Below are 24,698 nucleotides of genomic sequence, written 5' to 3'. Positions count from 1 at the left end.
TGAAGTTTAAATGTGTTCAGATGTGTTTGTGTGTGTTTTTCTTTGGTTTGAACACTAGGGGGCGTCTCTTCAGAGTTTCATATTACACTGAACCCTCAATCAAATGATGAGTGATTATATGACTCAAATATTTACAGCTTACATCAGGACCTCCACCCATATGACGTGTCTGTACTTTGAGTGTAACTCTGTAAATGATTGCACGCTGTGCAATTACCAAAAGCCGCCACTAGAGGGCGAAGTGAAGTCGGACCAATACATATGGGGAGAAAAACACTGATGACAAAGAAGCACATGCAAAAATGCAGTGTGTCTGCTGCCATTTCGATTCCACACAGACCACAGAAGTAGATAAGTAACAAATCAGGGAAAGGGAAGTTACATGTTTACAATATTACACACTTTAAAAAAAGTGTTTAAATGATAATAATACAGTGTTAATATACTAGTCAGTGCATAAGTATTTTGATTAGACACCATCTCCTATTCTGCACGCGCGCGCGCACACACACACACACACACACACTCAACGCGAGATCAGGCAAATCGCGTGCTCGTTCACGCAATGACGACAAATGGGAACGCGCGTGCAGTGTTCAATAACGTGAAACGTCCCAGTATGTTGTTTGAGAAGGTTCGTGCAACAACAACAACAAAAGAAAGATTTAAAAAACCCTGACCGTATATTTCTACGTACCGCAGGTATCACAGACTTTTTAGTGACTTTTCACAAACGAGAACAAGAAAACCGTTGATTTCTTGCAAGTTGTCATAAATAAATAAATTAAAAAGCGTTAAAGATAATATAAAGAAGTACTATTTCGTGATCGTGTTTAAATCGGTGGAACGATAAAAAAAGAAGGCATGTGAAATGATGAAATATTTATTTAGAAAATGCGAATTTTCACACGAACCGAGATGTTGGAAACGGTTGTGAACGTTTGGTCATGTTTGCTTATGTAATGTAGCACGGAATCAAGAGGAATCTCCTACAGCGAACAGTTCCACAGTGAGCGAGCGCGAGCTCGACTGCGCGAGACCAAACACTGCACCTGCAGCACGGTTTAATGCGCTGATATTGATATATATATATATATATATTGTAAAGCTTTTGTTGTTGTTTGCTGCGAGTCTTCGGTTCAGGAAGTCGAGGCTGTTGAAGAGAGGAAGAGGAGGAGGAAGAGGAGGAGGAGAAGTTTTTCAGACGGATTTTGAGCTCGCGCATGTTGGGAGAGAGGAAGGAATGTCCCAGAAAGAGAGACCCGTTTTCTACAGACAGGAGCTTAATAAAACATTTTGGGAGGTACCTGAGAGGTACCAGAACCTCGCTCCGGTCGGTTCGGGCGCTTATGGATCTGTATGGTAAATGCTATTGTCTTTTTTTGCACTTAATGTGATGCATTATTGCTTAAACTTGAGCTCGAGCTCGTGAAGTCTCCAGTATGCGCGTGCACACTTGCACAAAGTTACTCCATTGCACAAGAGAGAGAGAGAGAGAGAGAGAGAGAGAGAGCGCACCAGCACCAGCACCAGCGATTTAAATCGTCTGACGTCTTTTTTACCCTTTTAATTTTTTGGGTTTTTTTGCACGCGTTAAAACATTCACATATTCGTCTAATCTTTTTTTTTTTTTTTTTTTTTGCATGCTTTCGCTTTTGCCTCCAAACCCTAGAACCTGGTTGATCTGCTTGAATAGTAGTTTCTTGTGTTTACAGAAAACATGCACAAGTTATTAAGTGTTTGCATGTTCGTGTCCAGGTTTGAAGTGAATGAGGTGGACATTTTTAAGCCACATGGTGTTCAGTGTTCTTGGAGGACAGGATGATGTCACCCAACGTGTCTCTGAGTCACACTTCCAGGATTAGGTGGTGGTCTCACTGCTGCTTTGGTGACTCATGGTTAATGGGGGGGCTTCTGTGATATATAACCAGGCATAAAGAAATTGAGGGAGTTTTTATTTGCTATTGTGACAGATCTCCGATTCCTGACCTCTGAGCAGCAGAATCTGTAATAGTTGTGCTGTGTATGTCATCTGTGGGCGTTATGAATGCAGTCCTCTGTCCCAGTAATGCAACTCTTCCTCACATAACCTCTAAGATAATGAAGAGTCAGATTATTACCCCACACACTTTTTTTTAATGACTTTTTCTTTAAAGCTTCTATTTGTATTTTTCTGGCCCAGAAAAACACGCAGCAAAGGTTCATGTGAATTCAGCGGAGCGTGGGGTGATTTTTAGGGGAAGGGTTTGAATTGACTAGGTTTTTTTCCCCTTCAGATTCGTTCAGGTGGTAGAAGTTCTTACAACCTCCAAACCGCTACTTTAACGATTACGAAAGTTAGCACATTCCTGCATGATGTGACATATTTCTGAGTGAGACAGACTCTGAGGGTGGAGGGGAAAGGTGGAAGAGGAATGTAGACAAAAATCAGAAGACGGTCTATGGGGCCGGTTTAGAGGTGGGATAATTTTGTTCTTTAACTGGTAAAACTTCATATTATTTCTACCACAGAAAGAGAGAGAGAGAAGAGGAAACTCATAACAGGAAATAACTTGTCCATAACATTCCACAGCATTCATTGTTACTCTAAACAATTAACATTAAGTAATAAAAAAAAATTGTACTCATTGTATGTACTGCTGCGATATAAGTGGAATAAAGCGATTGGGTGTCAGTCTGCATCAATTTATCAAGTTGTTGATTATTTTCTTCTAACAGCATGCAAATTGTTTTGTTCCCTATGTATTGTGTAAATTACAACCGGGACTTGTTTTTCTGGCTGAGAAATATTCCCTTCCCTCGTCTGTAACACGAGCTGTTTAGTAAAAGGCAACTACTAATAAAATAAGAAAAAGGTTCGCATGAATCTGGAGGTTTGCTACATTGCGATTGTAATTTGCAGAAAAAATGACACACTGCTACTTTAAGCACGGTTAGAGCTCAGCCAAACTGTATGCGAGAGCAGCAGGGGTTCGGCTTTGTTTATTGCTCCTAGCAGTGCGGAACAGTCTGCAGTATTCTGTTACGGCGTAGCTGCTGTTTGGAGCGTGTTCAGGTGTTAAGATTCTCTTCTGTCCCACTCGTCCAGAGTGTCTGAGTTGGATTAAAAGTGCAGGGGCGTCTTGTTCCTGCATGCTCTGGGCATAAATAGATCACTGCTCCCTGCCATATAAATGCTAGCTTGGTAAAAAACTGTGGCTGTGCTTGAATGGTTCATTCCTTTCAATGCTGGAGCTTTGTAGTCGTCAGAGAGCCACCTGTGCAATAAATGCAACTCCATATAAAAACCCATAAGCATAATTGTGTGTGGTTTTCAGTGTTTTGAACTGTTCTCTTGTCATTTCACTCACTTGTCAGTGGGCAAAGTTGTGCTATTGTTTATGTGGCTCCTTTGCTCAGTTGAGTTGAAAGGAAAATTCTGTGTCTCGTGGTTAGATTCTCTGAGGCTCTCAGAATCTTTGTGGAGATCACACACACACACACGCTGAGGGCAAAGTGTGCCGTGACATGCTTTCCACTTCCTGAATGCTGTGAAGCATTTGGAATGTTTTCCGAGCACAGATGCAGGGAAGGTGGACACAGGTTCAGGTGTGTCTCGTTTCCAAACGTCTTGGTTAAAAAAAAACTAAAGGAGTCTTAGTGTTTATTCACGTTTGTGAATCGCAGAGAACATTTCCGACGTAAAACCCGTATGCGGGATGCTTTGAGCATTCTTCAGTGCTGAGTGGTTGCTCTTATTTAACCACAGTCTTTCTGGATCTGGCCCCAGCAGGCAGGAAATTCAGCATTAATGCGTCTCGTGTTCAGGGGCCAGGCCATCTGGCTGAATTTGTGCTGTCTTTTTGAAGGAACTTTAGGGGATTTTTGACTATGTTCTATTGCTTGTTGTTCTTTCGAATAACATTGCGAGCATAGCCCCCCCTTATATATGTATAATTAATTTCTTTGCATCCTGTAATGCGACTGACAAGCAAAGTTCTCTCTGCACTCATTTGCATGTCTGTCTTTTCAGGAGCGCTGCCACATTCTTGACCCACAGAAGCTGGAAAATAAAAACAGTTCCTGTGGCATTGTTAACACAGTTTCTTTCTTTTTTATTTTAATCGACTAATACTACATAAATAGTTGGTCCTTGATCTAATCTATAACCCTGGCCTTCTCGGGCACTGAGTAATGTGTAACAGAGTCTCCTGTGCCTAGATAAGGAAATGGGAGCTGTCCCTCAAGCCCTGGTGGTTTCCCGAGTTTCACAATCTTAATCTGAGTCACAGTTGCATTTGTGGACAGATGGTACATGCTGAAAATCTTAAGTCAGTGTTTTAGCAGTGGTTGCTCTGTGTTTAAATCCGTGCATTTGAGTGGGATTTGGCTGTGCAGCGAGGCTGATCTGAGTCACATTTACTCTTATATAAGGTGTACAGAGGAAGGTAGAGCAGCAAACTAAGACACTGCTGACTCCCCTGGTGCAGAAATGAAAGAGTCCTCTATAACTAAATAAATAGCAACACCATTATAACTTATTATTGCTGTAATGCTGAACGTATGGATGATCATGTAATCACTGGTGCACAACTTCGCTGGTACACTATCTCTCTTTCTCTGAGGGGTGTGTGCGTGCAAGCTTGCGTGTACGTGTGTGTGCTCATGTGCCTCTTTTTTCCTCTTTTTCATAATCAAAGCATATTGTGTGGACATGGACAGATGTCTTGTTATTACTGTCTCGGTGCACCACCTAGCGCTCTCTTTTCGAGTAAGTTTATCAGCGCGAGTGACCGCGTGGTGAAGCGTATTCTTCAGGGACTAGTCGTGCCTGTACCTTTTTGTCTCCTCCATACGTACAAGCTTGGCCTAGTTACACTTCCTGGAATCCTTAGTGACTCGCTTTTAAAGCACACCAGCCAGAGCACAGTGTTATTGTAACTGTCAGGCCATTGTTCCCAAAGATCACACGTGATTAGCCTTGCGCGGATTCCACACACAATTAGCTTTGCATGAATTTTATTTATCCTTGTTGTTAAAGGTTGATGACAGAGCTGGAAAGTACCCGGACCATTAAAATGAACTAAATTTATTAAATTAGGTTATATTTGATATTACATGTTATGTATGATCCAGGCCCATAGCCAGCCTTTTTGCAGTTTTTCTCCTCCTTTTGTATTTAATTATGAGGTTCAAATACTTCATTTTGATGACCTTTTATGCACTAATTTGTGCTGGATTAGCTTGTCTGCTGGTTAACAAGCACGCTTTTTGATGCACCTAAATTATTTACTGCATTGTTGTCAAATTACTTCCTCATGTACTACCTTTTGTCAGTCCATACACAGTTCATAAGTTTAGAGACCACACTAACAACAGAATAGTTTTAATGAACTTTACTGAAGTATTAAAAATAATTATTTATATCATCGTTTCTTGACTCTCTGTCAATACCTCTTTGCTTGTTGCTGTATTTGTCTTGAGACTTGTGGATTTAGTACACGGGTCAGTTCCAATCTTCTTGGAGAATATGTTACATGTTTCCCATGTAAAGAGCAACTCGCATGGCATATTTAATCTATTTTGACTTATTTAAGGGAAACTTTGAGACTGAAAGCTAACAAGCTAACCTAAATAGAAATGGAAATGAATGTTTATATAATTGTAATAGTAATGAAATTACCTCCCTGGGATGTAACAGTTACGTTGCCAGTAAGTTATGAAATTACCAAAATAGTACGTAACTGGACCGTACTTGGTTATCTTGCGACGTTAGGAGACTGTAGTGGCGACATAGTGATTTGGTACTGAAATGGTAATGAAATGGTAACGTTGCCAGCTGGTAAGTCATGAAATTATCAAAAATGACCAATAAATTATGTAACTAGTACGTCGTGTGTTAGCTGGGTAGGCATCGTAAATCAATTAATATAGTAATCATTCCAGATAATTTACCTCAAGCGGTCCGCTTTGAAGTTCTCAGAGGAATAAAGACGCGCATCATTCAGTGGTGATGCTTCACCGTTGCTTTGAAAAGTGTACTGTGAGAACTCTCTCTGAACTACACACACACACACACACACACACACACATCCAGCTACAATAATGTATCATATTAATTTCAAACAGCAACCCAGAATATTTGGCACAAGCATTGATTAAAACAATGATGACAATAATCTCATGAAAAAAACCCGACTTAAATTCTGTAAAAAAAAACAACCCAAGCCTACGGGCCTGTGATCATATTAAGATAAGCACAAAATATTTTTTGTTTGCACTTCAGAAACGTTCTGCTCACTCCGAAATGTACAGCAAAGTTTCATTCTGTTAGCAGCTGATGCTAAATGTAATTACGATGACATTTTAATTACACAAGCGGCGTCTCTTAGTCATTTACCAAGACATCTGTGAGAAATGTTGATATTCCCATCAGATCTGTATTGCTTATAAATAGTCCTGTATTCCTTATAGATAAAAGGTGCCCTATTTCTCATTGATTGTTTTTCTTGAAATGTCTTCACCAACAAACCAATTAGCTCTTTTTACTGGATAGACAGGACTTCCATTAAAAACAGCTACCATGTCGCTCTGTTCATATTTTTGCAGTGGCTTTTCTCTCATTGAACTGTCTCATTTAACTCATTAGCTTTATTTTCTGGCTAGTTTACACTTGGTGTTTATTTCTTCACAACAACGTTCATCTACTGTTTACTGTTTAAAGCACCGGAAGCCGCAGAACACGTCTGCTAAGCCAGCTAGCGAGCTAATTCGGCTAACACTAAGTCGTTTTAGTTGGTATGGTATATTTTACCTGGTTAGTTATGTAAATAACGAAGAGTACGAATATTCAAATTGAGAATATGATACCGAAATGATGAAATTGTGACAAAGCTGAGGTAAGCTAGTATGCTAGGAGTTAACTTTCCAGTTAGGTATGTGGGAAAGGAAGGGAGTATTTTACTGCCTTGACAAAGTACACGTGTTGTACAGTGTATTCATAGTTCTTGGCAGGTGTAGATGTGTTCCTATGCCCTTTTTTTGGTTTAGGAAATAAGCAAACATAATAAGTCTGTTATTTTAAATAGATTGTTTTAATGACATGACAGATTCATGTCTTGTATCCTGTCCACCTCACTCGATAAAGGATCATTGTTTCTATTTTCTCCGATAACTGAGTGTACAGTTTTCTGCACTTTTGAAAACTCCACCTTTTCGAGATGACTCATTTATTTTTTTTTTTGTCTCTGCCCTTCCAGTGTAATCACAAATTCCTCGGTGCCACTTAAGTTGTTTGCCGATCCTGATTTGTGACAGATAAATCCAGTAACATTGTGTTCTTCTCTGTAGCTCGGCGTATGACGTAAAGACGGGTCTGAAGGTCGCCGTGAAGAAGCTGTCGCGACCTTTCCAGTCCATCATCCATGCCAAGCGCACCTACCGAGAACTGCGGCTGCTCAAGCACATGAAACACGAGAATGTGAGTTCTACATCTCTCCACAACAGCAGAAAAAGCAGCGTAAGGTGATGTGCGGAGTTAGACATGGTAATAGTTTAGGGGCATGTGCTCAAAAACTGACTCACTGTTCTGACTTTCCCGCTATGAGAATTATGATGAATTTCTAAATCCACTTCTCACGTACATCAATACAGCTTCTGTCATGGCGATCTGAGCCTCATCTTGTACTTTCACTTAGACCACGATACGAGTGTTTACTTCCTCTTGCCACATCCACAAAACCAGCTAAACGCAAACATACTCTGTTTGAGGGAGCACGAACCCTGGCTCCTGCATGCCATGCATTTCTTATGCAAGATTATTGATCACTATCTCACCTTTGCAGATTTTGTGAAATGTTTGTGTGTGTGAAGTACATATTGCTTTATAAATATTCGACATCGAGACGTTCTTTCTGCGGCTTAACATGAAAAAAGAAAATCACTCGTTGCTTTGTGTTCTTTTTTTAATATTCGGTTTAGATTATAAACCAGTATTTCTGATGGTTTTGTATTTGTACTCTTCTGATGTACTCTTCCTCTTTTTAATCTTTCCGTGATTGGAAAATTTACAGCTACGGATTTACTTCCGACTTTTGCACCGCACTAACACCGGAGACTCCTTCTGTAAATATCCGATGTTACTATGGAAACGATAGCATGTTAGAAAGAGATTGTTATTGAAATTGAATCAACATCTTCTGACTAATCGGAGTGGGGAACGTGACCAGGCAGTTAGTAAAGATGCTATCAGTGGAGGTCAACAGCACTGTGATGTAATCGTGATTATTATACCAGCCATTATGAAACCTACATAGATTTTTGTGCACTGTGGCAATTGGTAGTTTTCTGCTTTGATTAGAAGCCGCGATATGAAGGCAATCAGCCAGTGCGGAGTATTAAAGCTCTTCCTGAGTGCTGCTCAGCTTAGTTTGCTTGCATATATGAAAACAAACTTTTTTTCCCCCTCTAGAGTAGTTGTTAGTGTGTGGGTGAAGTAGTGTGGTGGGCCGCGAACACACACACACACACACACACACACACACACACACATGCAGGCTTAACACACACTTCTACGCACTGCCACTGCTTCCTTCCTGTTTTATTAATTTCCGTTTTTTTTTCTGTATAATTCCGTATAGTTCTTTTTTTATTTTACTTGATAATCTTCAAATCTTTGAACATGTTAAAAACCATTTCGACCCTGTTAGTGCTGTAACGGCCGGTATATAATCCAGCCGTGACCTAATTGCTGCTGGACGTTCTAGCGTGGCTTGAACAGTGTAACATGAGCAGAGTCATCACTATAGAGCAGCTCAGTGATTCAGTCAGTCACACAGAGGTCATGGAGTGGGGTTCCCGATCCCGACCAGTCCAGAAAAGCCTGGAAGACTCGTGAGGTGACGATGCATCACAGCTGCAGTTACCAGGGTGATGTTACTCAGAGGCTGTTCATCAACTGACTTCTATGGCAGGGAGAGATCCTAAAAGCGTTAGACTCCCGTTGACTTTCATCCTATTTTCAGGAGATGACGACCACGTGATCCAAGAGAGTTCCCCCTTACTGTCTGCATTAAACCTGCTGAATGGGTTTAACAACACAATGAGCAACAAACAAGTTCAATTTTGGAAGGACATTTCTCAGAAACTTTGACACTTCCTTCTTCTCCGTCCCGTTCAGACCTGGTATTCAGTATATACTGTTGATCTGATCAAGAGTGCAGAACAGATGTGAAAGGTGTCTCAGTGACTCGTTCAAACTCCTTTTGCAGGTGGTCACAAAGAGCTGTAATACATTCGCAGAATAAATGCTCTGACGTGTTCCTCAGTGCATCCCTGACAACATAGAAGCCGGTTTGCTGCCACACGAGACTCACACCACTCAAAAAAATGACAGGTTTTGAGATCTTAGACGCATGAAAGAGCCAGTTGTGAACGGTGAGCCGTATCGGCTGTCCGCCCGTGATAAGGTCACCCAAACTAGGGGTTAATTACAAGGTGGAGGTTGGAGGCGGCACCAAAACACCTGCCATTATTAATACCTTAACATTCATTGTTTGACTTTTTCTTTTCTTAAATAAATGTTATTTGTTGTTCTTGCTTGACCAGGTTTGTAGCTGGAAAGATTACGGTGGCTTCTAATTTCCTCGAAGGATCTTTCAAATTACTTTGCAATGCAAATTCAGAACATGTGCTTGTGTGAGACTTGTGTGTGTTCTATCATCTGCTTCCTAAAGACACACTGCATGCAGACTGATTTGCATTGTCTGAATGTCACTCTTCTTGCAGGTGATCGGCCTGTTGGATGTTTTCACGCCTGCCACCAATCTCGAGGAATTTACCGATGTGTGAGTAAAGTAGTTTTTATTTTTGCATTGATTTCATCAGCCTGAACTGCAGCTCCTTCAATCATGCACATTTAACGTAATACTTCTGTTATAAAACTGTACTATACACGCACACACACACACACAGAGGAAAAGGCACCACTAATTTACACACTCCACGACTTTCATTGGTCAAACGATAGGTTATCTTTTTCTGGCACACATGCAATCTCGTGCACACACATTTCTCTCTCAGATGTGTTAAAGTAGCCTAGTGCCTGCTGCAGAGACAGACTCGAGGCAGCAGGTGGTGTGCAAGCAGGGTGATTGTAAGTAAGTGAGTGTGTGTGTGTGTGTGTGTGTGTGTGTATGTGCTTGGTTACCAGGCAGAATGGTGAGAGGAGGTCCGTTTTTGGTAGGAAGACGAATCACAGTTGATAGGACATTGCTTCATGATTGGTTATTGTTCTTTTTAGCAAGCATGTGTCTGCCTCTGCATGCATGGACGACAGGGGCCTTATGACACCAACACACATAATCACACACAACTGTAAACAACCACAACTGTGAAAAAATGCACTGGCAGCACTTTCATGTGCTTGTTGACAATATGCACACAGGGGCCCCCTTGCTGTGTAGATCGGTGTGTGTGTGTGTGTGTGTGTGTGTGTGTGTGTGTGTGTGTGTGTGTGTGTGTGTGTGTGTGTGTGTGTGTGTGTGTGTGTGTGTGTGTGTGTGTGTGTGTGTGTGTGTGTGTGTGTGTGTGTGTGTGCGAGCAGTGTGACTGCCTGAAGGGATTAAAGCACACATGTGCTGGGAATCCACAGTTCCTATGGCAACAGGCTTTATGGGTAATATTTGAATGTGCAGTAACCTTCAGCTCTCTAAACCTGATACACAGAGAGGGAGGGAGGGAGGGAGGGAGAGACAGACAGGTGAACAGACAGCATTATTTCAGCAGACTGTAAAGTATGGGAAAACAATAAATGACTCATGCAGTTAGAAGACTTTACCTGATTCTTGCCCTGAGTACCGAACAGGGCCATGATGAGCTCACGAGGACGTGCAAATCAATGATACAAATGTCTCACGAATCTAAGACATGTTCATCATCATTGTTAGTCTCGATTTCTAGCCAGTTCTTTTCTTCTTTTTTTTTTTCTTCTTCTTTGTTCTACATGAGGATTTCCCCCTAATGCTTCAAAGTGCAGATGTTGCGAAAATCTGTAAACACATACAATACGGGAAACGTGTAATCTGTACCTCGTATGGTTTCTTCAAAAACCTTTCAAAATCTTCATCCAGACATCACACGAGGGAGAGATATATATATATATCGTAATAGATGACTGATGTGAAAATCTGTGACTTGGGTCATTTCCTGTTTTGTCAGTGTTATCACATACTATATGTATTTTGATGATAACATGCAACAGTTTCTGAAACTCTTCAGGCCCTAAAGCACACGGTAGATCAACTGCTCTAACATTTCATGCTCACTGACTGCTAGAATGAGTGAATTTGCAACTACAGGATTGTTTGAGCCCCTAACAGTGAAGACACGTACAGTATGTAATTACTTGTACGTGTGAATCAAAGACGGCTCTGGCTGATGACAGTTTTGACAAATTGCAAGTTTGCAGACTTTGCTCGATTTGTGCATTCACCTCTATATCGTGAAATTATTAAGCGACTGGTAGATTGTCACTCGGAGTCGCAAACCATCAGGGCTACTAATTGGGTTTAACAATTGCGTTATTGCAGGTTTGACACGATTTATTATGCAGCTTTTTTGGTAACTTTAATATTATTATTTTAGTATTTTTCACATAAGGAAATTTAGGATCAGGGTTCGCCACGATATGGTACTAGCTGGAGAAGGTTAAGGACCTTGCTAAAGGGCCCAGCTTTGACCACTTGTTGATGTTGGTATCATCTGGCTGATAGATGGGAATCTCGTGGGACAAAGACAAATTTTGAGTTAAATAAATACAAATAGTTGTTTCATAAGTTAATGTTGTGAAAGCTAAAATTTATTGGCCGACAAGAAGTAATGTAACGAGGTCATGTGATTTGAGTGGAAGTAAGTGTTCGTAACGTTTATATTGTGGCGTGTGTGTGTGTGTTTAAAAAATTGACTTGGATTTCACACTTGTCAGTTTAATAGAGCATTATCAGTAGAACCAATACTCAATGTAAATCAGAGAAAAGACAAATAGCTTAAGTTTAAGATTTTCATTGGAATTACAAAGAGCTCAGGTTAGCCACCCCACAATAGCTAGAGGCGCTACGTACATAAACATTTGTGACGCACTGATAGCATCTTTACTAATCTGATCAGGATTGTGGTGGCTTAAATTAGACCACTAGTTTGTATTATATTGAAATCTCCTGCTTCCCAAGTGAAAGCTGACTGCTTTGCCTTGTACCTATTAAAAAGGCATGTTTCTCCCCTAAAGCTCGGCACTGCTGTCTTTTGGGATGATGTATAAAATTCCTGGCAGTGACTATCAGAAACTCCTGTGTGGGAATTTGTGGGGAATTTCCTCAGTGCGCTTGAGCTCATTTTCTATTTTTATAAACCGTGTTCTTATTCACTTGATCTCTAGATGGTTCTTTTGGATATAACTGGCAGAAACTTTTAAGAAGGTTTGTACTGTTTGTGAGGTGTGTTTTTATTTGGACACACACTTACACACAAGCAGTTTGCTCTTTCTCGTTTGAGTTCAGTAGGGTGAAGGGTATTTGACGCCATGACCCCACACACACACATACACTCATGCACACACACACACTCACAAGCATGCACACATGTCCACACGTAGGGTGAAGGGTATTTGATGCCATGACCCCACAGACACACATACACTCATGCAAACACACACACACTCACACATACACTGATGCACACACACTCACAAACATGCACACATGCCCACAACTATGGTGGATTGTTCTTTTCACAACTCTTCCTCTTGCACAAGCATAAAACAATGGAGACAGAGATAAGAATACTCCAAGAGGGGCAAAGGGGATAAGTCCAGAGCTTAATTTAGCTGCACCACAACCTCTTACTGGAAAACTAGGTTGCAGTGTGTTTGCAGAAGCTTGCAGTAAAGTTTTTAAGAATCATCACAGAAAATCATTTCTTACTTGTTTAGGTTATAGCTCAGTGTTGGCTTCATTACGCAGGAACTGCTGCTGATTATGATTTTTATCAGTGCACAGCGCTCTACCAGCTGGGACCACGCTCTGGTGCTGAGAGGCTCTGCTATGTGTTAATCACATCCACATCCTGTCTCCTTCTGACCGGTTTGTAGTGAGTGCCCTGAATATAGAACAAGTCCGTTGCTTAGGACATTTTATTGCATATTAACCTTAATCTGCACAAATGGCTTCAACACAAATTTGGTCACTTAAGGTTTGTTGTTTTGTGGATCTAGCCTAGTGCCCATTACTCAAACCATCCCACATGATGCCGTAATGAGAGCTTTCAATGACGTGTCAAGAAGGAGCCTGCAAAGGTAGCGGTGGTGGATGATTTGGCACTATAGGAAGGGTTGATTGTTTAAAGCCAGGATTGTCTGTTCTGCAAAAAAAAAAACACCGGCATTATTATATCATTCTTGCTGTCTGAAAATCTGTGAACGTAAAAGAAATTTGCATCTCCGAAACACGCACTACACAAGCAGTCCCCCAAAATGAGTCAACAGCAGGGAATAATCTGGGCAAGATTCATCTAGTGTGCATTCAGCATTGTTGCTGCACTTTATTTTATCTAACACATTTGATGCTCTGCAGGAAAAAGTGGCCCATGTGATATCCTGTCAAAATTACCCAGCCAACAAGCCACAACTCAACCAAAACCTGACATTATGTAATGTTTTTGAATGTACAAACGTGATGTCACAGTTCTCACCTATTATTAAATGTTTAACCTCATCTTAACGTGTTAACCTCAGCTCAGTATGTGCCATTGGTCTGTTATTGAGTCATAGTGGTTTCTCCTGAATCCCAGGTACCTGGTGACTCACCTAATGGGTGCCGACCTCAACAACATCGTCAAATGCCAGAAGCTAACAGACGACCATGTGCAGTTCCTCATCTATCAGATTTTGCGTGGCCTAAAGGTCAGTTTGTCTTCCTTAATTTGTCGTTAGCAAATTATCCGTAGCGTAAACCTCGAGCTTGTCATTCATCTTAATCTTTCAACAGCAGGCTGTATAATTAACAAGCAACACTTTTTTTGTGTCAAGCTGTGTCCTGACATTACACAGATTCTTAGTGTTTTGAAACTAGAAAACTGGTCACAAGGCTTTTATAATTTCTTTCGACTGCTAAGGCTACTAGTTTGGCTAGTTAGAAAGTTCTGTGATAACTAGCATGTTTGTTCCTTTTCTATTAGATGCTAACTAAGTCCATGATATGTATAAACCATTCATTATTTTGATGAATTAATATTAGCCTTTATGTACTTATTGGTGTTGGGTGTATGCTATCCAAATAATGCCATGTGAGAATATTCAGATTATAGAATTTGTAGTGAGATGCCTGAACGTAGCATTCAATTATTTGGAGAAATAAAATAAAGAAGCATGGCTGTATATCGGCAGAAGGAAGTTCACAGCGTTACGTAGATAGTAGGTGGAATCCTAGAAGGATGCATTATGTGGTGTTGGCTAAATATCCATCCATCCATCCATCCATCCATCCATCCATCCGAAAGTTAGCTTTATTACAGATATAAGACAGAAATTGCTATCATTAACTTGGATAGTTAAACTTCCTTCCCTATTATTAGTCTTAGTCTAGAAAGATTTCCAGAAAACGAGCCAGCTCAGTCTTGAGTATAAGCTAAGCATGTTTTGATTCCTAACATTAGCATTTTAGCTAGCTGCCTAGTTATAAGCTTTTCGGATTCTCTAGCTTGCCAGAGAGTCATACACATTTTGTTTGAGAAGTATGAAGGCAAAGATGTGTCAGTATGGGAACACACTTTAGGACACACTTTGTATAGGAATGAAAAGCTCGTCACAACTTTAGCTCAGGGCTTCTTTGTTTGTTTGTTTTCTTTAATGCTAGCTCTGAAGCAAAGCTGATGTTGGGGCTCTGCTCTGCTATATAGTATAATATAATATTTAGCATATAGTATGCAGGTCATAATACAGTTTCAATACATTGTTGTACATTGTTATGTCTATATTATTTAAATATGCTTGACTACTTCTGAGTCTTTAGATTTACTGCTTTTTATATGAATAAATATAGATGAAATTAAACCCAAGGCTGTCTTTGCAGCTTAACTCGAGTCCAACAAAAAAAAAAAAAAAAAGAGCTTTCTGTGAACAGCCATAAGCACTTATCTGGAGCATGGTTTAATTCATACAGCATCACTTCAGTGCAAAGTTTCACTCGTATCTTTATATAGAACTCGCCGAGGCTGTGTTTCCGCTGCCTTATCGAAATGTTGTCTCGTTTGTGATATTCTGAGATATTTGCAAAAACAATTTCTGCTTGCTGCACCATAATTGCAGTTAGGAGGCATTTTGTATATAGACTCAATAAAAAGGTATAATAATTTTTCTGCATGTATGTATGTTTTTCCTTGTAAATTAAAAGTATTGTATTGTACACAGTTAGACTTTAGAGACCCTGACTGTACCTTAAATGAGTTTTAATTTCACACCAGTGAGACACAATAGTACATTCTGTTTATGATGAATGCAGATGAAAGGTTATTTCCTGCGCCAGGATATTGTTTTGTCTAAAACCAACAGAAATAAATTTCCTGCTAGTCAGTTTCTATTGCCTAGATAACGTGTAGTTGGGACACAATTAGTCTTGATTTTTGTATTACTGTTAAATTGCGTTCAAAAATATTGCCATGCATTATCGTCACTTCACTTTAGCGAATAATTAACTGCCGTTCCAGTGTCTCGCTAACGACCTGCGAGTCATTCATTTATGTGAGATTAAAGCAAGGCTGGGATTTGAACTCACTACCTCACAGTGACTCACAAATTCACTTAGTTTGCCTTTTTTCCCCTTTTAGTACATCCATTCAGCCGACATCATCCACAGAGTAAGTGAACACTAATTTTTTTCCCCCGTCTTTCTCCGTCTTTGTCATGTTTCTGTTCGTTTGTGACGATCACTAAAAGCACAGATTGTTCCTGAGAGCTGCATGCTCAGTGTAATATTCACTTGTGGGGCCTTGTTGGCTTTTGTCATTATTTCGGTGTGGTGATTTTATTGCGGGTTGTGCCACGGTAAGGTGCTCCAGGTTGGGGAAATGCTTCTGGCATCTCTGTCTGTAAACAAGGCTTTATGATCCCATAAGTATGGTAATTATGAGCCGACTGTTTATCAGACCGCATGATTCTTGTTGCTGTTAGGAAAGCAGAGACAGTAAAGTTTTTCTCTTATATTTCCCTGCAGGACCTGAAACCCAGTAACCTGGCTGTAAATGAAGACTGCGAGCTTAAGGTCAGTAGGCATGTTCTGTCACCATGTTTTACTTATTGTTTGTTATGTAACCACTAACCTGTGATGCCCAGAACCGAGTTTATAGTGCAGCAAACAGATGGCACGATGAGATCTAATTAAACGTGCTGATAATTTTGTGCCTTTTTATGGCTGATTCTCTTCCGTCGTGTTTTATGCTCAGATCCTGGACTTTGGCCTGGCGAGACATACGGACGACGAGATGACTGGCTATGTGGCCACGCGATGGTATCGTGCTCCTGAGATCATGCTGAACTGGATGCACTACAACATGACAGGTTGCAGGCTTTGTGTTTATTTTTATTGGTCCAAATATAATTGCATTAATATATAAAAGGGTTCAATGTTGGGGCTGATGCCAGCCTTTAGAGTTAAAAATGTTATTACATAAGCTTATTGTTTCTGATACCCCGAGCGAGTGAGAAACAAATACAGCAGATGTCTTGATTATTGCTGGTGGTCTAAATTATTGTATTTGTCTTTATGGTGTGTTGCAGTGGACATCTGGTCTGTGGGCTGCATCATGGCCGAGCTTCTCACTGGACGGACTCTGTTTCCTGGCACTGATCGTATCCTTTCCCCCGTACATCCTCACCCCCTTCAAACCTGCCTGCTTTCAGTAAAAGATGCTAGTGAGGCGTTAATTGATCTTTTAACTGCCAAGACTTCATTTGCACAGAAAAGGGCTTCAGCTGCCTGCTCTGTGTAAAGGTTTCTCAGAGCTGTAGTTTTTCCTCATGACTACTTCATATAGAACACAGTTAAGAGGAATCTAATAACACAGATGCCCGTAACTCCCTCTTTGTCTGAAGGGAACAGTAAGAAAATGAACATAATTCCTTGCTGTAACTCACTGGGCCTGTTTCTTTTCACAACAATGTGAACTTTGCTTGTACTTTTGTACACACACTCCCAGGCTTAACTCGAAACCAGCCCACACACGCCACACCAGGAACATCAACATATAGCACTTCGGTCGTCATCTGGCTTTTGGAACAAATACAAAAAAAAACCCCACACCTAACAGAATTTAAAAAAAAAAGACACATTATGCTTGTCAGGCCATGCAGTCGAATGCTTTTAGGTCACCTGAGGCCAGATATGCTATCAATTCAGTTTTTCTTGTGTTTGGGCCTTGCATTTGGATTTGAATCGCTGTGTGTGTGTGCATGCATGTATATGCAGTGCTTATGTAACTGCTTGTAAGAGATTAGTTACACCCTAGTGATTGGTGGCTCTATGGTCTAAACCTGTGCATGTTTGCACAGATGATGCACTCATCATTCCACGAATTACCTGCTGTTTCCATGGATTTGAAACAACACACAGACCATACAAGTCCAGTCCGAATTTTCAAAACGTATAAAGGGTTCCTCCTTTTTTTTCCCCTTCCCTCATTTTGGCCATTTGTTTGCTCTTTGTGCGTTTACTTAGTGTGGAGACTAATTTGTGCATGTCTGTTCACTCATCATCATTCAACCACTGTTTTTCACTTCCTTTTTCCTCTCGATCACTAAACAGTCATTACTAATCGTGTACTACGCATCGGATACGTCGCTTCTGACATTTTCCGACGTCCAGCCCTAATATTACTCACGCCGTGTTCTTCAAGCAAACACAGCCTTGTGTTCTGAAATAACTTCTTCCTTCTTTTGGAAACGCAGATGTTTCCAAACTTCATCTGCTTAACACATCTGGGACTTGATGGATTCTCACTAATGCATTCATGTTTTTAAGGATTAACTCACAGATGCGGGGGAAAAAATGTTGGCTTTTGGTCTCGCTTTGTTCACTAACGTCCAGCGGATTACGGGTTATAATATTATACCATGACGTATAGCTTGTGTTGTAAATATAAATAGCAGCCCCCTCCTTTCCCCTCCCATCGCCATCCCTGCATTTTTTTTTTCCTTTATGTTGCTCTTAAAAGATATTGATCAGTTGAAGCTTATCATGATGCTCGTCGGAACCCCAGGGCCCGAGCTCTTGATGAAAATATCTTCAGAGTCTGTGAGTTTTCAGTTATGCCTGAGTGTGACTCCTCTTTTCCTCTGACGGCTTGACGTCTCACGTTCCCTGTGTGTTGCCTTCGCTCCAGCCAGCCACGCTTCACCCAGTGCTTTTGCAGCATCGACTCCCCCCCCCCTTCACCCCCCTTTTGCAATATGAGCATGAATCACTTTCTCATTTAGAGATCGCTCGTTTGTAAGTTGACTTACTGACACGTGGGCTTGGATCGCTGTTGTCACTCTTGAGGCTTCACATTCTGAACTCACAACCCTGCAATAGGCTTTGGGAATATGATTCAGCCTAAGAGGGTCATGTTCCTGTGAGATGTTCTGCAGCATCCTTCACCCGTTTCTTATCCGTGTCACATTCATCTTTTGATCCTAGTTGCTATCCCTCGATTGTTTTCCAGCAGCCGAATGTTTTATATCTGTGTGCCTGTGCATGTTTGTTAAATTTCACATCCTTAATATAACTTGTATTCTTTATCTTTATTTTTACATTACAAACCTCACAATTGGAAAATGGTGCAGTGGTGATGATCTTTCTGACCTAGCATAAAACACACGGACACGTGTATCGGCGTGTTTTGCCATGGATAGTGTCTCACTTGCGGTGCTATTGTAAGCCCCTTGACTTGGGTGCCTTAGATATAAACCAGCTCCAGCAGATAATGCGCCTGACTGGAACTCCTCCAGCCTCACTAATAAGCAGGATGCCCAGCCACGAGGTGAGCATGAACCTGTCTGTTAGAGCCATAACAGTGCTCAATAATCTAATCGGGTCAGAGTGGTTCTCTTTTTTCTTTTTTTTTTTCTTTTTTTTAGTACATTTTGCTTAATGTAAGCAGCAAGTGAGGAAGTTGTTACTACTGGCTGAAAGAAAAGCTAGAAATGATACACAGTACTAATCAACATCGATATCAGTATATAAAAAAAAGCCAGCATAATAGCAAAGGTAGGGGAATCAATATAATCAGTTCGAATCTGCATGTTCCTGCATCGCTGATACTAAGGAGCTATCAAAATAAAGTTCTGGAAAAGAATCCATCCAAGATCGGATATTAAAAAAAAAAAAAACCCTAAAACTTTGACAAAGCATCATGAAATCAGCTATTCAAAAAACCGGCACAACTAGCGAGAGACGATCAACCGGTAAAGGTAAAAGGTAAAGAGGGAACTGACCAAAGAAGCAACAAAGAGGCCAAAGGTAACTGTAGACACGATGCTCCCACCACCGTGCTTCGCTGTTGGGATTTTTTTTTTTAGCGGACAGCCTTCACTCATACCATGGCAAATATCCAACAAAAGGTGTTTTCCAAAGGAGGAAAAATGTGTCTCTGTAAACAATGGCAAAGAAGACTGTTTAACAACGAAGGCTATATCCTCAGTAGTCCCCAAGAGCTTAGAAATTTTGTACAGATTCTTAAACAAATGCCTCCCCTGACAGTAATGTAACTAGCAGTGTAATGCTAATAAACCTGATTCTGTGATCACCTGGATGTTTACCGTACCCAGTTAACCCAACATGGATCTGCATGGTTCTAATGCAGACTGGTGACTTTCATTCATTGTTTCAAATGTTAACATTTTTTGGTGAGGTTTTGCTTTGAACACCTAACTGCACGACCATAACCGAGAGACGCCAACTTGTTTGTTAGCCTGCGCTGCTGATCTTTTGTTATCGTGGAAAGTGCTTTTAAAATGATGCTTATCCCGGTTCATCGTTTATCCTCTAGTCGCACATCCCCCTCTCTCTTGCCTTCTGCCTGCTTTTTTTTCAGCTCTGACCCAATTCCTACCAGACTTCCAGTGGAGTATTTGCCAAGGCTTAGCTTTAACACTGGGTGTAAAACACTAGTGTGCACTGTTTTATTCTGCTTATCTTCTTAGCATGACAGATAGTCAGTGGAGAATCGTTAAATATACATGTGGGCTGTGCAATACTTATGAAGCCCTGTGGTTTCCAGGCAAAAAATAAAATTGTGGCCTAAATAATTTCATGAGCTCATTTCCCATGGAGACACCTGGCTGTGGTTTGGAGTTATGCTAATTTTTGCTGCTTACTTTTTTTTTTTTTTTTTATAGATCTAGAGCAAAATCTGAAAGTCTGAGAGAACTTTTGTGTTTTCGTCATCTTTTTTAACAGGCCAGAAACTACATAAATTCTTTGCAGCACATGCCAAAGAGGAACTTCGCAGATGTGTTCATTGGTGCAAACCCATTAGGTATTAAAACTCTTCTGTTCTGTTAAGTTTGTTTTGAAATTGAATATAAAGATCAGCATAGCCTGATAAAGAATCCTGAAAGTTTTACGTTTGATGCCACGTTGTCGATGCTGTCCCTCAGCTGTGGACCTGCTGGAGAAGATGCTGGTTTTGGACACAGATACGCGGATCACAGCCTCAGAGGCTTTGGCCCACTCGTACTTCGCGCAGTACCACGACCCGGACGACGAGCCCGAGGCTGAGCCTTACGACCAGAGCTTTGAGAGCCGAGAGCTGGACATTGAGGAGTGGAAAAGTAAGCTGATGAAATAACGTTTAGGAATTGGATCTGATCATAGATTGGTAATTAATTCTGACTGATGTTTAGAGTTAATTGTGTTTTGTAAAATGGTGGTTCGTCCTGCACTATAGATGCAGTGGATGGGAAATAAAACTGAAAGTTTTTTTTTGGCAGTTCCCCAAACCAACATAGGAGATTTGATATACTGAATAGAATTGATATAGAACTTAAAATTAAATACAGCAGTGTTTCATAGCTACAGCTGTGGTTAGTGTGTAAAAGTGATGTAACGGAGTGATGTCGCTGTGTCCTCAGGGCTGACGTATGAGGAAGTCCTGAGCTTTGAGCCGCCCGTGTTTGATGGAGATGAGATGGAGCCGTGAGTCTGTCCTTCCTCGCCTCCATGAGAGACAGAAGCTGCCTCATACCCACCAGAAAACACACACACACACACACAGCTTTATAGTAATGGAATAGTCTGACCAAAAACTGTTAATGCTCATAAATGATTAGAGGCAGTACCTTTGAATTACCATCAAGTAAATAAGATTTAGGGGCAATTGGTTTCTATTAATGGATTAGGGACATTAGCATTAGCAGTTTGGTCACAAGTGCCTGTGCCATCATTCAGTACCGGCTTCCCGATTATCAGAGACTATTAACTGGTGGAGGAAAAAGGAAAAAACACACATACACGCACTCCTCCGCTGTGGACACTGAGAATGTAGAGTATTACTGAGTAATATTTTTTTTCTCTGTTGCTGTTATTGGTTCTGTTTCTTTCTATCTGTTTTTATGTTTCATATGTTATTTTAAAATGATAGTAGAATTTTCATTAAAAAAAAATATTATTTAAATTTGACGGTGGTTTTGGGGGAAGAGCAATAAGTCTACTTCTCTCACACGTTTTTAGCCTGTAGTTTATTCCCAATAGTACAGTCCACTTGCTTTCAGCCTGACAGCCGTGAGGCATTCTTAAACGAGAAGCATTAGTGTTTTTAGAGCTGTAAATAAAACATTATGCTTGTAAATATACGAGATTTTGCAGGAGCGTTAGTTTTAAGAAGTTGTAGCCACTGTTAGGCATCATGAATTGAATCAGTCAGTGAATGTAAAATAGAGTTGCAGGATTGGCTCACGTCTGTGTGTCAACCTTCTCGCTTCATCTCTCTTCAACCCCAAAGTTTATCTGTCACACGAATTCTCACAGGGCTTCCTTACTTTTGCTCCTTCCCAGACCCATGCACATTTCAGTTCTCGAGTGCACCTGACTGCCTGATTTAGGCACGTTTTCGGCTCGTCGGGGAGCAAAAATGTGGAGCGGCTAGAGTCTCTGGAAACATCGTACAACTGCCATAATTTTGTTCTTCCAAACTAGAAAATCTGTCTAAGTTTGGGCTTGATGAGCAAAACAATGCCTGACTTCCTTCTTTTACAAGGGTCGATCATGATTTTTTTTCTATTTATAAATAGGAAAATCCATCAGAGGTTTTGAGATGCGTCGTGTATTTGTTTCTTGCGCCATCTGTAGACAAAACGTGCACCTGACTTTCCTGTCTTACAGCCTGGCTCTCTGGCCTCTTTCTCGTGCTGTTGTATTACATATACCACTGCAAAATGGTGAATCCAAACACACACAGTTTCTAGTGTGGAGAGTCATAGTTCCAGTAGGAACGTGTCCTGTACCGTCACAATCCTCCATCAGGTTGCCTTTTTTTGTTTTCTCACAGACTGATGAATCCTCATTTGCTGGTATTTTGAACAGGTCTCTGTGCTGCTTAAAACCGTGTCAATCTGAGCCAGAAATCTGAGTGTGATCCCATTTTAGCACAGAAGACCAACTCCAATAATAAGGGTACATGCCAACCCTAAACTATTCTACTAAATATTATAAGACATACACGCAACATAGTAACATACTATTGTGATATTCCGGTTAATGGGGTTTGGGACACAGATTTTCTTTTTCTTTTTTTTTAACAGTAAACCGTGCCAGCATCTAACTTATTATATTAGTAATATTTGTTAAGATTATTTTGAGTGTGTTTTCCATGGTGTATATTATTAATTTCATTCTGCAATATTCTTTTTTTGAGCATGAATAGCAAATGATTGAGGGAATGTAAGGCTGTTTTTTTTTTTTTTTGTATGTATGTTTAAAATAATTCATTACAATCACAGATGTGGTCAGTCATACACCAGGTTATCCATAACCCTGTTGTTTTCTTGTGGTCTGTTTGTAAATACAAAAGGAAATACGTTTACGTCCTTTTGTACCACTCGGCTAATTCATCAGAGCAAACAGCTGACAACCTGTAAACCACTGGTAGTACAATAAAGGCAATTATTATTTTTCAGCATTGTGAGCATCCTGTCATTACTTAACTGTGCATTCTGGAATGAAATACAGTTTCAACTCCTTATTGTTCATGAGGAACTCTGCCTCCTCTTGCATAAGTCATGTTTACTGCAGTAGTGTTGCGTTTCTTCTTATAGAAACACTGCCCCCTGGTGGTCATTTAGAACTTAATAATAATATTATTATATATCGGAGATGTTAATTCTCGTTCCTAATTGGTCACAATGTGTTTATTATTCTAAGACACACCACAAATTTATATTTATTGCACTCTTAATTCCTTATCATTTCTCTCATCTAAGAGTAATCATCGAATTAGAACACACGAGAGTTAGCAAATAAAAGATAATAAAGCATTGATATGTTGAGGATTTGTGCTTTGTATCAGTCATCTAAACTTTAAGTAACTAAGTTTCTGACACAGTAAACTCTTGGCTCAGTTTCTCTTTAACTTAACAAGATGCATTTTTTCGGTCTTATTAATTAGAAGGATATTCCTGGAAACAATTTGCTCCACAATTTGATTTTTATTTATGTTTTTAAATGAGTCAATTAAAAATAGCATTATGTTTTCTTCCAATAAGAAGTGTGTCATATTTGGTTGAGAAAACCAGGAAGAAATTACTTTCCCACAAAATGTACAGTAAATCTTTCACTCAAGAGCTTCTTCACAGTGACAAATATTTGAATTCGAACATCATCGGGTTTCAGGTTTTATCAAGTTTTGATCAAAACTGATTGTGATATGTTTTACTATCTTATTTTACACATTTATCATATAAAGAACCCTTTTTGTAGTTTTGTTAGAAGTTGCACTTGAATTCCATAACCTATTTTAGCATGAGACATGAAACAAAGCAAGGAAGAAGCAAAAGGAAATGCAGAGGAGGCCATGAAGGTAGGTACAAGGAAATGGGCTAACAAAGCACAAAAACACTCAAGTGATCTCTAAACAAGATAAAGTTGAAACCTGACTGACACAAAGGCACCACAAAATGGATGCATGGTCTTTAATGGAGAATGATTCAAAGATCTATTGTAAGATTTTAACTACTGCAGAATTGCAGCCATAGTCAAACATTTCAGGACATATTCAGTAGCATGCAGGAAGGAGGAGGAAAGGATCAAGACACCAGTGATGTTGAATCCATGTGAGATCATCACTGGCAGATGGACGTCATTGCCAAAACCAATTATTTGCATTCGTCTGGTGTAAACAAGACTCTGCTAAAGTACCATTTTACATTTACAGCATTTAGCAAACACCCATTATTCAGAGCATTTATTTATTTATCTCCTTTTTTACAACTGAGGATTAAGGGCCTTGCTCAGGGGGCCCAGCAGTGGCAACCTGATGGACATGGGAATCGAACTCGCAACCTTCCGATTGGTAGGTAACCTTAACCACTAGGCTACCACATACTTCTATATGCAATTATAAGCTGCAAGGAAACATCTGCCTTTAGTAAACTGTAAGTTGGATTCAGATCTCACAAGAAATTGTCTGGAAAAGGAGCA

At 40.2% G+C, this 24,698-nt stretch overlaps 1 protein-coding gene and 1 long non-coding RNA gene across 3 annotated transcripts; one reads left to right on the top strand and one right to left on the bottom strand.

The window, feature by feature from the left end:
• The first annotated feature begins 770 nt into the window (after window positions 1-770).
• On the top strand, window positions 771-23,181 carry mapk14b (mitogen-activated protein kinase 14b). 2 transcript variants are annotated; one of them, XM_027176450.2, is made up of 12 exons: window positions 771-1,362; window positions 7,330-7,459; window positions 9,766-9,824; window positions 13,822-13,933; window positions 15,856-15,885; window positions 16,242-16,289; window positions 16,471-16,585; window positions 16,805-16,876; window positions 18,238-18,317; window positions 20,463-20,541; window positions 20,663-20,836; window positions 21,137-23,181. In XM_027176450.2, the coding sequence occupies exons 1-12, from the start codon at window positions 1,244-1,246 to the stop codon at window positions 21,202-21,204; spliced, it is 1,086 nt and encodes a 361-aa protein (XP_027032251.1). In that variant the 5' UTR covers window positions 771-1,243; the 3' UTR covers window positions 21,205-23,181. The 2 variants fall into 2 exon arrangements, with proteins under 2 accessions (XP_027032251.1, XP_027032250.1); XM_027176449.2 differs by lacking the exon at window positions 18,238-18,317 and adding an exon at window positions 18,965-19,044 and having other exon boundaries at window positions 786-1,362.
• On the bottom strand, window positions 10,329-13,145 carry LOC125140744. The gene is made up of 3 exons (XR_007139973.1): window positions 12,957-13,145; window positions 10,817-11,027; window positions 10,329-10,693 (listed from the first exon to the last, which is right to left on the bottom strand). It is a non-coding gene; the product is annotated as an uncharacterized LOC125140744 (long non-coding RNA).
• Window positions 23,182-24,698: the final 1,517 nt, after the last annotated feature.

Source organism: Tachysurus fulvidraco, chromosome 2, assembly GCF_022655615.1.
Source record: "Tachysurus fulvidraco isolate hzauxx_2018 chromosome 2, HZAU_PFXX_2.0, whole genome shotgun sequence".
Lineage (NCBI taxonomy): Eukaryota > Metazoa > Chordata > Actinopteri > Siluriformes > Bagridae > Tachysurus > Tachysurus fulvidraco.
This window is presented reverse-complemented; position numbering and strand designations above follow the sequence as displayed.